The sequence below is a fragment of the Erpetoichthys calabaricus genome, chromosome 1 (genome assembly GCF_900747795.2).
Source record: "Erpetoichthys calabaricus chromosome 1, fErpCal1.3, whole genome shotgun sequence".
In the NCBI taxonomy this organism is placed as follows: domain Eukaryota; kingdom Metazoa; phylum Chordata; class Cladistia; order Polypteriformes; family Polypteridae; genus Erpetoichthys; species Erpetoichthys calabaricus.
This window is the reverse complement of record NC_041394.2, coordinates 74612679-74629524: the sequence shown is the minus strand read 5'-3', so window position 1 is coordinate 74629524 and position 16846 is coordinate 74612679. Positions and strand designations below refer to the sequence as shown.

The 16846-nt window shown below is 37.7% G+C and overlaps 1 protein-coding gene across 1 annotated transcript in view; it reads right to left on the bottom strand.

The window, feature by feature from the left end:
- LOC114645752 (sodium/potassium/calcium exchanger 3-like) overlaps positions 1 to 15278 on the bottom strand; it is a 406374-nt gene extending 391096 nt beyond the window's left edge. Inside the window, exon 1 of the mRNA XM_051935338.1 lies at positions 14762 to 15278. Within this exon, the coding sequence (XP_051791298.1) occupies positions 14762 to 14870 (109 nt within the window). The 5' untranslated portion in view covers positions 14871 to 15278. The remainder of the gene's footprint in view (positions 1 to 14761) is intronic.
- Between the last annotated feature and the right edge of the window lie 1568 nt (positions 15279 to 16846).

Below are 16846 nucleotides of genomic sequence, written 5' to 3'. Positions count from 1 at the left end.
TGAATATTGGTGAAAGTCAAACAAAAAAGTCAGGAAAGTCACGTCCAAAATATTTAGATTTAAATATCCTCAATAGGTTTTCACAGGAAAAATCAACTGTAACAGATGAATATACAGTATTATTTAGGTCAGTATCATACAAGCAAAAATAGAAGACCTAAAACTGTAAGATTATGTTAAAAGAAACAAGAGGAAGAGCTCACTAACTGACCACAGTTACAGAGCACACAATTCATAACAGAAACTGAAATAGTCACAAATGTTGTATAACAGAACCAACAACTGATAGAATATGATATATAAAGTCATGCTATTTCATCAGATGCCTATCACCAAAAAAAGAAGACTGCAGTCTTAAGTTAAATTTCACAAGTCAGTGTCGAGATTAGTTTTCACTTTAGATATTGTTTAACTGATTTCTTTGAAATGAGCTGTGATTCACTTTTCTTTGTTGAATTAGTCAGTTACCACATAATAACTACTAATCATCAGACCACCCACAACTGATCTTTTTTTTTCTTAAAGGAAAATAGCTTGTGGCAGTGAAATTTGGGGGCTGCACCAGAGAAAGGCACGAGCATCACCAGAGAACTTCAGTGAAGTTCAGGTTACGAGGACTGGGACTGGGATTGCAGAAATGACTGAAACAGCTTTGTGAGATTAGAGGATATAATAAGCAGAATGGAAAACTTCTGGGGCAGTTCCAGAGTGCTTTCTGTGTGTAAGCAGGTGTCAACTGACTTTATGTGTAATGACTAGTGGTTGATGACTCTACACAACTTATTTTAAATTGAAATGAGAAACTTTTTCATTAGTGGTCACACCAGCCAAGGGAAAATAGAAAATAAGGTCCTCTCAAGCTTAGCTAACAGAATAAAACTATTAGACAATTTCCAATTTAAAAAGCATAATGGAAAAACATGTGTAACAGTGTAATTCAATGATTAAAAAGGACCCAATGTAATGGAACCTCATACTTTATGTGAATTGAATGTGGCCAAGCCTACCTTAGAAGATCTGTTTAGAAGTCTGAACATTTTTCCTTAATATGCAAACAACAACAGCTAAAGATAAGTAAATATTTAGCAATAATAATCAGACGTATAAATGAAAATAGTTTGTTTGCCAGTATGTATGTCATAGAAGTGTGTGCAAATGTAAAAAAGGCATCACCTTCTATGATGTATTCAGACCAGTTACACTTTGCATACCAGTGCAGGCAAAAATAACACAATCTCTTAATAATAGTAGTATAGTAGTAGTAACAATAGTAGAAGTAGTAGTAATGTCATAAGTACAGAATACAGTGAATTTCTTTCTTGCATGTTTGACCATCATGCAACATGATTGTCTTGAGTTACTGAAATGTTATCAGGTCTGGTTGAGAGTTTTGCTTGTCCACTAATAGTGAATTCAGTAGTGGGGCTAATCCTGCCTCAACTTTCATCTTGGGGTCCTGTCTGAGTCTGTGCTAACAGATTTTCTGACTTACTTTATTAATCAGAGTCTCTGTAAAATATTTTCTCATTGACTTTTCCTTCAACATACAAATCTTGACCTGACTACATAAAGATCCTAAACTACATCAAACCTAACATTTACATCTACATTCACTCACTTAGCAGATGCTTTTATCCAAAGCAACTTACAAAAGAGGTCAACATAATCGAGAAAACTTTAGTCTGAGGGACTATTAGTGAACAAGTGTTAAAGAACAAGGTCACAAAATCGAAGGCCAAAAAACACTCACTGTGGTGAGGGGGTCATTGTACGATAAAGCGGATCATTTTAATTGCAACTTTCAAAACTATTCATCTACGTGTTTTCAGAATTCCCTTGACAATGAGAGCAACATCTAATAAACATATGAAAAATAATGCATCATAACTGGGTGGTCTAGACGAGCACTGCCCAACCGACATCTTCATATCACTACTAATTTGTGCCTTCAAAGAGAAGTGGTATTTTTCCCAAACTTAAATTAAATTGTGCAGGATTTTTAAATACAATGCATGGTACTCATTCTCTTACACTGAAATTCAAGTCCTAAATCTTGACAGTGCTGTACAAAAGGTAATAAAACAAAAGGAGGAAACAAATAATTAGCTAGGCTGGAATATTGAATGTTGAGCAGGCTGAAGGGATTTTATTTCTGAAGTTCGCTTATTACAGAGAATGGAGGATTTGAAGATAGAATTAAAGCCTAAATAGTAATGCCAAAGACGTGATCAAAAACAGAAGGCAGCTGCAAAATTGGAGGACACAAGTCAAGTACAATATGAGGCTCTTTGTGGAGGAAATAATGTACAAATGACCTCCACAACATACAGTCATATTGGCTTTCAAAAAATTAAGATAGTTAGAATGTAAAGAAAATGACATGTTTATACAGAGAGGACTGCATTTTAGGAGACAATAGAAGAAAATGGGATGAGAACAAGAAATAAAACAGGGATAAAACCAAGCCGAAGTAAAATAAAATTAAGGAACATCAAAATCCAACGGTAACATAGAATCAGGGAAATGCCAGCACTAGAGAAAGATGACAATAAACTCAAGGTTCTTTATTAGTTTCATGAGTTTGCTTAAACTGTTCATGAAGCAGCACGATTGCTTCTTTAAGTTCCACCGACAGGAACTAGTGAGGCAGCAATAGAGTGACTCTGTCCATAAATTGGAGATGACACCAAAACAGTTTTAGATGAACTGTAGATATAGGACTTCCAAAAAGCTGTTCAAACAATGACAATGTCTGTATACTGTATGCAGTAAGACGTATACTATGAAAATCTATTACTGTTAAAACAATAGTTACCATGAAGTATTGATGACCTCTAATATGGAACTAGAATTATTAAAAAATCTGCAGAATTTTATTTTGAAAAAATATGGGTATGTCAATAAAATACCATTGTACATAATGTTTAGTGGGTTGTTTAATGTTATGAATAACACTAAAGATCTCGGGAAGATTCCTAAGTTACTGCTTTGTAAAACTTAAGATGTTTCACAAATGACAGGAGATACTTAATTTCATAATGCTCAAAGCTACATTGATCCGTTTTTTTCCAGATACTTTTAATTTATATTTAAAAACTGTAATAAAATAAAATTATAATTAACATTCAATAACATAATTCATACTTCCCATAATTTCCTTTACTGAAATGTTTTATGCATATGGTCCTGTTTTAAAATGTACATTCAAAAATCATTGTTTTCTTCAAACTGGAATATCGGGAGTGTTTTGCACAAATGTTAGGAAGTTTTTCTTTACACGGAGAACTATAGACACATGCCATAAGTTACCAAGTAGTTTGGTGGACATTGGGACTTTACTAACCTTTAAAACTTGTGAGCGTTGTTGGACTGAATGGCCTGTTCTCGTTAAACAGTTTTCTAATGTTTTAATGTTCTGGCAGGAACAGACTGAAAACAGGATCAAAATAATATGCAAGGCTGGTACATGGAAAGGCAAACAATTTGGCACCAAACTTTAAAATGGAAAAATAAGATACTTTCTCAAAAATATGTAGTAACAATCAATGTCAAACTAACAATCTTTAACAAAATCAAACATGAAACACACAGCGATTCGTCACTAAGCTAAGATACATGCAGTCGCCCTAAATAAGGCCATTCGATGGTGTTATATGTAATAATACTGGCAGTCTCACGGAGACAACGGCGCTAATGCTATGAACAACATAGCCATTGCTACAATCGATGCTGCATAATGGCCGTACTTGTAAGGTACTTTGATATCAGTGCCAAAATTAACAAAAAGACAAAAGAGAACAAAGAAATAATACTGGGAAATGAGGCATGTCTGAAAATGTGCAGAATCTGTTTGTCAAAAAAAACAAACCAGCTAGATTATATTACATTAGACTAGACTAGATTAGATTAGATTAGACTGGATTAGATTCGATTTATTAATCACTTGGGATTAGCAGAAACATAAAAACAAGGATACATACCCACAGGACAAATCTATATTAACCAAATAAGCAGGATTGGTGTATGCAAGCCAGCTTTATAGCATTCTGAGACAGCATCAAGCTCGTTCAGACCTTCCCAGGCATGCCCAGGATGTCAACTTCCACAGATCAGCTTCCTACCTGGCCTGATTCCATGCCTGGACATGCCCAGGCTGCACAAACCATTGTTGATAATTCACTTATGTGAGCGAAAATGTTTGGATACAAATATAAGAAAAATTCATGACAAAACTGAAACGGTACGTGATGGGGAAATTTTGATGTGATATTCGTGATCAGCACCCAAAGATCTATAAGAAACTCCCAACAGTGTTCAAGAAGCAAAAACTTTGTTATGCAGTGTAATAGATCCAATCAATCAATTAATAAACAAATAAATGTATATTATGCAGATATTTCAAAATGAACTTAATGAGTACATCGGGAGGAAGCATCAAATTGCTTGATAGCAGTCAACAGAAAAGACCCCCAGAGGCACTTCTTAGCACACCTGTGGTATTTGTGCTCCAAGAGAGTGCCTCCTGGAGGGGCTGGAGAGGATTTTTCATGATGCATCCAATTTTTCCACCATCCTCTTTTCCACAATAGTAGTGGGGCTACAGTTAAAAAGGATTTAAACAATAAATTAGAATACAAACACAACCTGAAATCAAGGAAATGAATTGAAACATATATCTTGCATTTGGAGGACAAGAGCAAATATACAGTTAATAAAGGATAATGCACTCTAAAAGTAAAAAATAACTGTCACAAGTTAAGGATGGAATGTCAGAATCTGCTCCAGACTGGCCTTGATACCATGACATTATAGCAATCAGGCATCATGCTCCATTTATTTTAGGTGATACTTGTCACTTGAAGAATAGTGGCAGTGACAGCCTTGGGTTATCAGATCTTTTAACCTCCTGTCATAAACCTGACTCCTTAGCAAGAGGATGTAGTGTTGCTGATCATTTTGATGGAGGCTTTGACTTGACAAATGACTTTCTATAATATGTTAATTGTCAAATTGTCCAGAATTTGTGAAATAACTACAAGTTAGTGCTGTCCAATATGAACTGAGGAATCTTTCAATTTCATTGAAGTAAGTATTTAGCACAGAAATGGCATCAAATGAGATTAAATGAGTCATAACTTTGACAAAATGCTTGAGTAAGGGTGGCATGGCGGATGCTTTATTAGTTCTACTTTGATATTATGACTTTCGGCACAGGGGTTCTTGCCACTCCCTCCATTACCTTATAGTTCTCAAGTAAAGTGTATTTTGCTTTCAAGAATGATGAAGGTGAAAAAAAATTAAAATGAATGAAAGAGAGAAAGAAAATATATTTTTTTCTTAACATTTCCTGTCTGAATCTTTTGACTTCACAGTAAATTGGTATTAAATCATCTTTATTCAATTTATTATTTCACAGAACTTCAGACTTCCCATTACAGTGATCAAAGGTGTACATAATTGTTAACTTGTAAAACATCCTACACAGTCACACAACATTCTCAAAGCCACTAAGACCAATTCATTGTCATACAGTCCCAGAGCCTATCCTGGCAACACTGTGCACAAGTCAGGATGCATACAGTGCCAGTCCATCGTAAGACACACTCACACACACCCAAGGAACAAGTGAGAGACACCATTGAGTCTAACCTGCATGTCTTTGGGAATGTCAGAGGAAAACCAGAGTACCAGGAGGAACACCCAATATACTCACATGGAGAACATGGAAACTCTACATGGATGACAACCAGGTCTGTGGCTCCAACCCAGGACACAGTTTATAGCTCATAGCTGACTGACTTTTTGTGTTTATTTGATTAGAAATAAGAAACCAATTACAGCAACTATAGTGAGAGTAGCAAGGCTAAGAGAGACATACTGCCTTTGATTATACACATCTGAAGTGGCAGACAGAAGTCAGATGACCACTTGCTCACTTGGGCAGGGCAGTTCCTTTAACTCTACTGGACAGATGATTGCTTTCAGACTCAGAGGTCTCCAAGTTCATGACCAGCCTCCCTGTGTAAGGATGCAAAATGGAGGGGAGCGTAGCTCTGAGTGATTTCCTTCCAGCAACAGCAACTTGTTTAATAATATTAGCAGGATGGGTATAACAGCCATTACTAAAGTTTTATTTGTCTGTTATTATGATTGTTCCATCCCTATGATCATTCCTGCCTGAAATATATGTGTCATGCAAAATTCAATACAGCAAGAAAGCTTTGGCTCAACTCCACTTGCACCTACAGCTGGGTCATTGGGTTATAGGAGACTCAACTTATGGCAGATACGAACAAGTAGATAAAACCTCTACAATTTTCTTATCAATTGAATTTTGTTTCCTTTTCATCTGGTATCTTCCATTTTTTACTAATAAATTAAGCAAACAAACTAGTTTTGACACAAATGAATGCATAGTAGCCGTTAGCATGGCACAGTACAGACTTTGTCACTATTTTCAATCATTTTGTGCTCTTTTTTTTTTTTTGCTCATCATATAATTTAATTGGCACACACTGCCATGCAAGAAACTCCATCACAGGTAAGATGCCAGATTGGCAGCTGGACATTTAGCTAGTTGTAGATCTTGCTGTTTGTAATTGCCAGCATCTATGTGTCCCAGCCATGTTGTCTCACAGAGTAAGCTGGGAGTAGAGAGCAACAATTTGAGCAATCCCTCAGCAGAGACAGCACGTGTCTCACAGTCATCAGCTAGTGATGGAGTTTTGTGCCGTCGTTATGCCTTTTATCAACTAATAATAATTTGTCATTATTAAAACCAGCAAAATGTTTAAGCATAAAGTCCACATACTGTACATACATGTCTTTCAGCTTAGTTTAAATTATTTCAGATTATTTCTGTTTTGTGATTTAAAGTAAACTAATTCTGCTTCACTGTCATTTTATCAATCACTCTGAAACATTTCTATGTATAATAATGTTTTATGCATTTCTGTTGAATTTTTCATTACGGCACATTTTCAGATACTGACTTATATGCAAAACTGGATTTATAGCAGTGGTAGTTATTGAATAGTTGTGCACCATTTTCTGTACTTAACTACTGAATGCAAGACCCTTAGAAAATGCTGAAATGTAAAATCCAAACTTCTTCGTAACCGGCACTCAAGACCACACCACTCAGTGAACGACTGTTTGTTTGAGACTTCACAGGATTTAAGATGATTTTATTCTTCTTCTTCTGTCTTTTGCATCACTTCACTCTGGAGTATCATGTACTGAATGCATTAATCAATTAGGATAAAATCAGCTCACTGAGCAGTCACATAAAATGCGCAGTGTTTACCTGATTCTCATACCGATTTCTAGCAAAAATACTGCACTGCATAAGACAAGCATTTCACTTGATTATTAAGAAACTTCACATTTTCCAAATGTATTAGTGGTTACACAATTTCAATTCACACTCACTATATACTACAGAATGGATCACAACATTTGTGACAGACAATAGAAAACTAAGATTACATCAGATAACACATTATAACATTCTTGATCCTGCTTAATCAAATCAGGGTTGGTGAGACGGAGCATTTATGGGTGGCATTGGGTGGAAGGCAGATACCAACACTGGATAGCTCATCAATCCACCAATTAGATTAAAACTGAAAATTAACTTAAAATGTGTCTTTTTGTTAAGACAGGAAAACCAGGTATCTCAGGGACATAAGGAAAACATGCAAAATCCATATAGACAGCAGTCAGACATACTCTAAGATTCAAAATCGTTGTATTGGATTTACGTATAAGGCACCTGCACTAAATGCTGCACCATCATTCCACCACATCAGATATGTTATAATTAAAGATTATCATTGAATGTACATTTTTTTCTAAGTTTAAAGAAAATTTTGTCACATAATGTACAGCACAAGGTATGAACAAGTGATGTTTTCTACTGACCATCCAGGAATAAACGTGATGTGGAATGCCACCTATCTGTTAGACATTAAGAGCAGTTATTATGGACAGCACTGTATAAAACAAAGAGCCAGATGTGGAGTACATTATATGACATATGATCAGGAGCCATGCCTAAGTGTGTCTGTTAGTGCAAGCTAAGTAATATGCACTACAAGGCAGAGGTGTAGACCTTAAGTGAATTTTGGGTTTTACCCCCCCCCCCCAAGTATATTTTAATAACAATTTCCATTGACTGGTCATACACAGAATTATGATTCATGTACTTTCTCATCCTCCCTGCTACAAGCACTGGATACTGATGAATAAATGTACACTTTTTTACATTTTTAGCCTAATCCCATGACCTGAGCTAGAATCAGATTTGAAAATGGGATTTCAGCTTGTGCTCCTGTCTTTCCTGTCGGTTTAAACTCTCATCTTAGGCACATTCACCTAAGGTGTGTGTATGTGTGTATGTGTGTGCGTGTGTGGGTGGGTGTGTGTGTGTGTGCTGAAAGAAACAATTCATAAGTTCTTTCAAGTAAACAAATCCACTTAATCCAGTAGAGAGTTGTAGGGGACTGGAGCCTATCCAATAGTAATGTGCACAGGTGGTACCCACCCGCTCTTCTAGTGCATGTTAACATTCACCCAAATGAGGCCAATTTAGTGTTACTATCAAAAAACATACATCTTTGAAAGGAAGAAAGTTGGAATATCCAACCATCGGAAATTTGGGAAAACATATGGTGGGCAAACTGACATCTGCAGATAAGACTCTGAATCTCTGAGACTCTGGCCACCATATTCTGCACATATCAATAAATTAATGTTTATATTAATCTTGCAAATAATTGCATGCTCTATTGCTGTGTGCTATACAGTGAGAACAAGATTACAGTAGAGTATCAAAGAAAGAGACTTATCACATAACATGACATTTTCAACCTTGGTTGATCCATTTCAGGGCCATTGTGGAGGAGCTTACCCTGCCAGCACTTACTGTTATACTCTGCTTATTTCAGTATTACCTTGATGAAATATGGAAAACAGGTACAGTATGTGCATAATACATATGTAAGCATTAGTGTGTGTTTTTATATATAATAAATATTATATCGTGTAAATAACATTTTAGAAGAATAGCTGGCTTTTTGAAATCATATATTTTTAAGGTATTTCAATTTAGAGTGATATTATTTGCTTTCTATAAATACTTTTGGAAATGCATTTTAAGAGTTTTTTCTAAATCAATGTTCACCTTTTTTCCTACACGTTCACTTCCGAATTGAGCTGTGCCACAGTTATTGCATTTCCAATACATTCATTAAATAAAAGGTTGAATGAAAAGCACTGGTTGCGAGTTCTGCACTCACTTCAGTTTGCGTGTTTATCCACAAAAGGTAAAATGTCTACTGACAATCATACAAACCTGGGGAGAATAAACATAGATAGATAGATAGATAGATAGATAGATAGATAGATAGATAGATAGATAGATAGATAGATAGATAGATAGATAGATAGATAGATAGATAGATAGATAGATAGATAGATAGATAGATAGATAGATAGATAGATAGATAGATAGATAGATAGATAGATAGATAGATAGATAGAAGTCTGAAATTGACTTTGGCATACAAGAGAGGTACACCGGTTTCCTACCACAGTCCAAAGACATGCAGGTTAGATGCATCGGTGATCCTAAATTGTCCCTAGTGTGTGCTTGGTGTGTGTGTGTGTGCCCTGTGGTGGACTGGCACCCTGCCCAGGGTTTGTTTCCTGCCTTGCGCCCTGTGTTGACTGGCCCCGTGACTCTGTAGTTAGGATACAGCAGGTTGGATAATGGATGGATGGATTCAAGAGAGCAACATTCACCTTTTGTACACCATACTGCTGTGTGTAGTATGGAACATTTAGTGTATGAGAGTAAATGTCACACAAAATTCTAAATAAGTTTCAGTTTGTATTAACATGTTTATCAATAGAAGGATTACAGCAAAATGACTGAAATGCTCAAGTCCACAGATTGCAGACCATGGCAACATTTTTTAAGTTCCTTTACAGCATCTGTCTGAGAAGTGTGCCATCTACATGACTGTCACTGTCACCTGTGAGTACTACCTTGTGTCTTTCTGCAAGTGCATTTTGGTTGGGAATCAAGTGTAAGGGTGTAAAAGATAAATCAAAAAATGAGAAATGCGGTGTGACAGGGCACAAGGATGTCATATGGATTATTCACATGAGAAAATGTCCTCACAAAGACATCACTTTAAAGCAACAAGACATGTTAAAGATATACCCAGATACAATGTCTTTTTAAAGGCCACTTGGTTTTATATAAAAGGATAATTCTGTCAACTTTTATGATTTATGGAAGTTGCCAAAAAAGTTTTCCACCATCTCCACAAGGAGGTTCTTCCATGGGCACTAAAATGCAAACTTGATGGCATGTATGATTTTTTTTTTTTGCCAGTGTCTGCTCATTTTACTTTCTTTTTATAAGCTGAAATGCAATAGTGATGAATAAAGTCCAAACACCAACACATTGTGAGACAGAACCACAAAGATTTGCTGTGCTGTGCCTCCTTGACTGCCAAAAAAACTTCCATTGTCAAGATGTTAAGAATTTAAAACACAATATACTTGCAGTCTAACCTCTCTAGCTGGTAGATATGGTGCTGTTATTATTCAGCTATTATACTATATGCATATGAATGTATTGTTCAGCATTGCTGCATATCATAACATTCTCAGACTAACGCAATGCAATTTATGGTGACATAGCCTCACTTTACTCAATTTCTCAGTATCCATTATAATAATTTAAAGTGTCACCAGCTGCACATTTTTAGAAGTCTTCATGAAAATTATATATACAGTATAGTATACATTGTATTTAACAAGCTGAGATGGGCATGTCACTCCTCTCTTCAGGTCGCTACTTTGACTACTTGCATCAGCACGCACAAAGTTCAAACCCCTGATGCCTTTCTACAGAGTAGTCAATGGGTCAACACCTGAGTATATGGAGACACTTGTGAAGTCCTCTACTCGTTCCCACCCACTCAGGTCTGCCAGGGAACAGTGTCTGGTGATGCCACCTCTGCGTGGTATTAAATCTCAATCCAGACTCATTTCCTGTGTAGTTCCTAGTTGGTAGAATGAGCTACCCACCTCCATCTGAACTGCTGACTCCCTCAATGTATGTATGCGCCTTTGTGAAGAGAGGGGCTGAACGCACCCCAAGGAAACGGGCCGCTCCTCCAAGACCCCCTCTTAAACGGTGTCACAATAGGAAACAAATAGATTTTTTTTACCTCCTCTTTGCTCGATCAGCTGCTGGCTTGCTGCCTCTTGCCGTGCCACGTGATCTGCATTTCATGTGGTACTTCAAACATTTAAAAGCCTGTACAGCGCAAACACTATGCGATCTCATTTCACCGAGTAATATTTTCCTTTTGTTTGCACTAATGTGACCTTTACTCTCGTTTTTTTGAGACTTTCGAATTTTCCTACTTCCATTATCTCTAACCTGCTCTGCATGTTTAGCACGGGACTTGCTTCCAAAGGTTGTAAGTATGACGTGACTTGTCTGTCTCACAGGACGTGAAAATGTCTCTCTGTCTCTCTTTCAAAGATCACGTCTCATTGTGGGGAAAAAAGTCTCGTATTGTCACAAGATTTTCAAGATTTTTTTTTATAATAGAGAGATATATATAGTGTATAGTGTATATATCCATATTTTATATATATACAGCTACATGTCTCAGATTGATGCACTGACTGACCAACAGGAAAATTGCGGGTTATACGTCAACAACTTAAGAAAAATGGCTTTCTCTAATGGGTTAGTCTCGTAGCCCTCACTAAAACATTAATTTAACTGTTAACAAAACTGGAGAAAATGGCAATGATATTTTGCATTTAAAAGTCTAAAAGGTCAGTCTTATCGCTGGTCCGTGGTGATTGTAGAATAGTGCACATTAAGTGCTATCTATCTATCTATCTATCTATCTATCTATCTATCTATCTATCTATCTATCTATCTATCTATCTATCTATCTATCTATCTATCTATCTATCTATCTACAGTATCTGTGGTTCAAGTCCTGCTTGTATGCCTTATTTATGTACCTCATTAGTATATAAATTTCTCTCTTCTTGCATTATATGTGCAATCATTATAACTGTTATCCATTCCACAAGAAAAAAAGCTTGTAAAACGCAATACTGAAGTACTTCTAGTACAATAAAGTATATACTACATGTCTGTGCGTGCAATTATGTATATATATGCATATATGGTTTGTGTGGCTTACTTTAAATTTATTTTGTAAATGTGTGCAATATTCTGAATCTAATTATACTGTAATAAATGCAAAGATAAAACCATTCTCAGCAATGTCAGGTGCAAGAGTGGAATCAACCAAGGACACTGCACCAATTCATTACAATACCTCGTCTCGCACACGCAAACACACCCATATGGAGTCAGTGTAGAGTTACCATCCAACCTAAAGCACAAACCTTTGGGATGTGAACAGAAAGCAGGAGCACCTCAGAAAGATGCGTGCTGACATAAGGAGAATATCCCAACAGAACACAGACACAAAGCAGGCATGGGATTCTAATGAAGGATGGAGTGCTAACAACAGCATTGCCATGGCATCTACTTTAATTATTATCAATAAAAAAATCTATTTAATTAAACTAACTTTGCTGTAACCAAATTAGACTTAATTGCAAATATACAGTAAGAATGCATTTTGAATGAAGAAAAAGTTTAACAAGTCTCATTAGATTCACAGCATACTGATGGGTCTTGGCAAATACTGCTCTTTATTTTATCACCTTATAAAGAATAATGATTTTGCCGTTGCTGTATTCACATATTTACATATGAGTTGCAGACAATGAATTAGATTATGCAGGTTTTATTATGTAAGGTTTTGAAAATATGTTGCTAAAAAGTGTAGGTGTCCACAAGCTTTTCTTTATTTTTGTTCGCTTATTGCCCTGAGTAATATGTTCAATTCTTTATTTCGGTTTGTCTTTAATTAGTCTGTGTTCTCTGCCCTTTTGTACACATATAACAGAATCAGCAGTTTTGCATGGCCTACAGTGTAGAAGAGAATAACAGAGGGTGGTGTACGTGATTGTCTTCGCATTGTTTGTGTGATCATGACAACATTTCTCTGTATTGCGAATGTTAGTCCCGAGGCCCAGTTATTGTTTGGACTGTCAATGGATGGACGGACGGACAGACAGACTCTTTTGCTTACATGATAGTAAAGAAGTTTTGATTTTTTTTCTTGTCCTCCTGTGTATCTGTGTCTATGTGTACTTTAGTGATTAGCAAAGCAATTATGGCTTGAATTATGAATGTCACTTTTGGGCATGTTTTTGAGCATTGTGATCGTGCATTAACCCACACGAGAAGCCTTTTGTTTTTTGCCTTCACGTATATAGCCGACTACGTTAGCATCAGCTTATACAATACGTCTGGCAGGCTTAAACGGAGCCTGTAACAATGGGCACATGACTCGCTGCGAATCCTATTCACTTGCTCTGCCCCTCCTCACAAAGAGCAGCGATAATTGTTGGTGCTGCGGCGTCCTCGGCTTCACGTATTGCGGTGATTTCAGATCCCACTGTGGCAGGCTGCCCGGGCGTCCGGTGTGGCCCTGCGGGACTAAAGAGGAAGAAGGAGCCCGACGTATATTGTTCTTGAGACAGGGGCCCAGAGAAGCTGCCTTGTTGGGACATGAAAAAGGACGGGGCATCTGGCCAAAGTGTAAACTGCATCCTGGGGGTTCGGGATTGTGTGCTGTGTCGGTGATAATAAATACGTGATTTAACTTGAAATCCTGTACAAATATAGACTTCGTGATGTGCAGACCTCGGAACTGCTCTGAGATCCCCGGTTTCACTTTATTTAATCTGACAGACGAAGGAGTCGCTCTCTTGTGATTTCCATTACCTTTGAAATGCTCGACAGTGGCTACAAAATACTGTAAGAGAGAGTTGATTAGAAAATGATAACATATCTTTATTTACACAGCGTAAAACTTCACTGAATCAAATTTACCCTCATCATCTGATAGTGTCAAAAACTGAACAACTCCTCAATTGCATTGATTGTTTTCCATTTTCCTTATAACGTTGTACAGTAGGATGAATCAGAATAATAATAAAAAATTAACAGATAATCAGAGTAAGAGTTCGTCGATTTTAATTGAAGTCCCTTATCTACTACAGAGTCGCGGTGGCTGGTCCTATCCCACCTCGAAGCACATCTGGATATGGCAGCACGACACGCTCATGCCCACTCCCACCCGGACCAATTTAGCATCGCAGATCAAACAAGCTCAGTGTCTTGGGACTTGGGGAGGAACCCCACATTAACATAGAAGAGACATGCAAACTCTTTACATAAATCAGGAATCCAATCGGGGTCCAAGCGCTGTGAGGAGGCAACGTCACCTGTCGTACTAGCTTGCTGACAACCAATAGCAATGGCAATAGTAACTACTGATAATTTGTGATATACTGTAGTGCATCAACTACTGCAGAGAAGTAACCGACCATAATGGAAATAAAATTTAAAAAAAAAAACAACTTCATACGTCGCAGTATCTATTTCAATTTTAAAAGCCAAGTTTAAATTCAAGGCGCAATGTAACTGCAGCATCCATCACACCTTCATATATTAGATAAGGCTAACAGCGGGCGTGGATTACATACCTGCCTGCAAGATTAATATAGTTATTTGTGATGCTTTTTACATGGACACGTCACAGTATTCAAGGTCTAAAAAGGTTGAGATGCTCACCTGTTACTTGACAAAGCTGTGAGATCCAACTCAATGCAAGCAGTCCGGCGCACCAGAAGCAAAGCCGCTGCAGCAGGGAGCGCTGCCTCCTCCTGAACAGCTTGTTCATGTTGCACGGCTCTCGACGCTTTAGAACATCCTTTCTTAAAAACTTCAAGCTCTTCTCTCTGCTTGCACCCAACGTTCCCGTGTGTTTGTTCACCCTGTGCGCTTCAGCTATGGGCTGCGGTTTGTCGAACCCCTACAGCATCCCGCAGCTCCATTCGCCTCTTCCTATCCGCTCGCCAGTCTCCATCCAGCTGTTGTGAGGAGGAGGGGGAGCGATCGAATGAGTGGAAGGAGGGGAGAGTACCGGTACCTCACCGGTCAGCTCGGGATCGTGCGGATACGATCAGAGGCTTTTTGAGGAGAAAGCCGTAGACGACGAGAGGCAGTGAGCAATGGAGAGGCAGAGAGAAGAGACCGCTAGATGAGAGATCGCTGAACAGACTGTGCGCTTTGTGCGATCATGAATCCACTCAGGCCAAAGGGGGGCCGGGGGGAATCAGGGGGAGGGGTGATTTTAAAGGGGTAGCGCGGGGTTTCCCACGTGAAAATATAGATATGCCTCAAGTACTCCGCGAAGAAATTTTATATTTAGCTGGAGTGTATTCTTAGAACGTCTATTCGTCGGAAATAAATGAGATGAATTATTTTCCCTTCGAATCTCTCCATGATCTATAACTGCTGCAGTTTATATTTCCGCTGCCTTTAAAGTAAATCAACGTTCCCATTACAAACATACATAAACTTAAATTACATTATTATTATTCTTACCGCGACGTCGCTTGGTATGAAGATGTCTCTGAAGAAGGATATGCTTAATATCATTTTGATTTCTACTGCAACAGTCACGAGTTTAACGAAGAAGAACGACGTTGTAAAAATAGATAGGATGCAGCTAATGGCTCATCTGCCAGTCAATGTTTTACACGGAGCACAAAAGAAAAACATTTACATAATTTATGTTTAGATTCTTAAATTTAGGATCGTGGGTCGCAGGGATGTATAAGGAGACATAAGGGGAAAGGCAGGAAGCAATCCAGTACGGAACGCTAGTGCGTTAAATGCAGACACGCATACACACACACATTCATTTACACGCACACACACACACACATTATATGTACAGTGCCTATAGCAAGTATTCACCCCCTTGGAAGTTTTCACATTTTATTGTTATACAACATTGAATTACAGTGGATTTGATTTTTTTGACACCGAGTAGCAGAAAAAGACTCATTTTTATCAGAGTGGGATTAGATCTCTTCTAAATGGTCAAAATTACAAATATAAAACAGAAAATAACTGATGTCATAAGTATTCATCCCATCAAGTCAGTTTTTAGTAGATGCACTTTTGGCAGCCATGACAGCCTTGAGTCTGTGTGCACAGGTCTCTCTGTCTATCAGGTTTGCACATCTGGATACTTGACATTTTTCTCTTCATTCTTCTTTGTAAAACTGCTCAAGCTCTGTCAGGTTGCATGGTAATCGTGAGTGAACAGCCTTTTTCAAGTCCAGCTACAAATTTTAATTTGCATGGAAGTCTGGACTCTGACTAAGCAACATAGGATATTAACATTGTTTTTAAGTCGTGTAACTTTGGCTTAATGCTTGGGGTTGTTCTCTTGCTGGAAAACAAATCTTCTCCTAAGGCACAGGTTTCTTGCAGACTGTATCAGGTTTTCCTCCAGGCGTTCCCACTATTTTGCTGCATTCATTGTATCTGAAACTATCACAAGCCCTCCATCACCACAGCATGATGCTGTCACCTCCTTGCTTTACAATGGGGATGTTGTATTTTTGATGATGTGCAGTGATTGGCTTACACCAAATGCAGCATTTAGTATGATGCCTAGAAAGCTCAGTTTTGGTCTTATCAGACCACATGACTTTCTTCCAGCTAACTCTGTGTTCTGGAAAACTCTGCCATGTGTATTTATTTATTTATTTATTTTTTAGAGTGGCTTAGTCTTTGCCATTCTTCCATAAAACCGAGACTGGTGGAGCACCTACTGTAGGTGACAGTTGCTGTATGTACAGT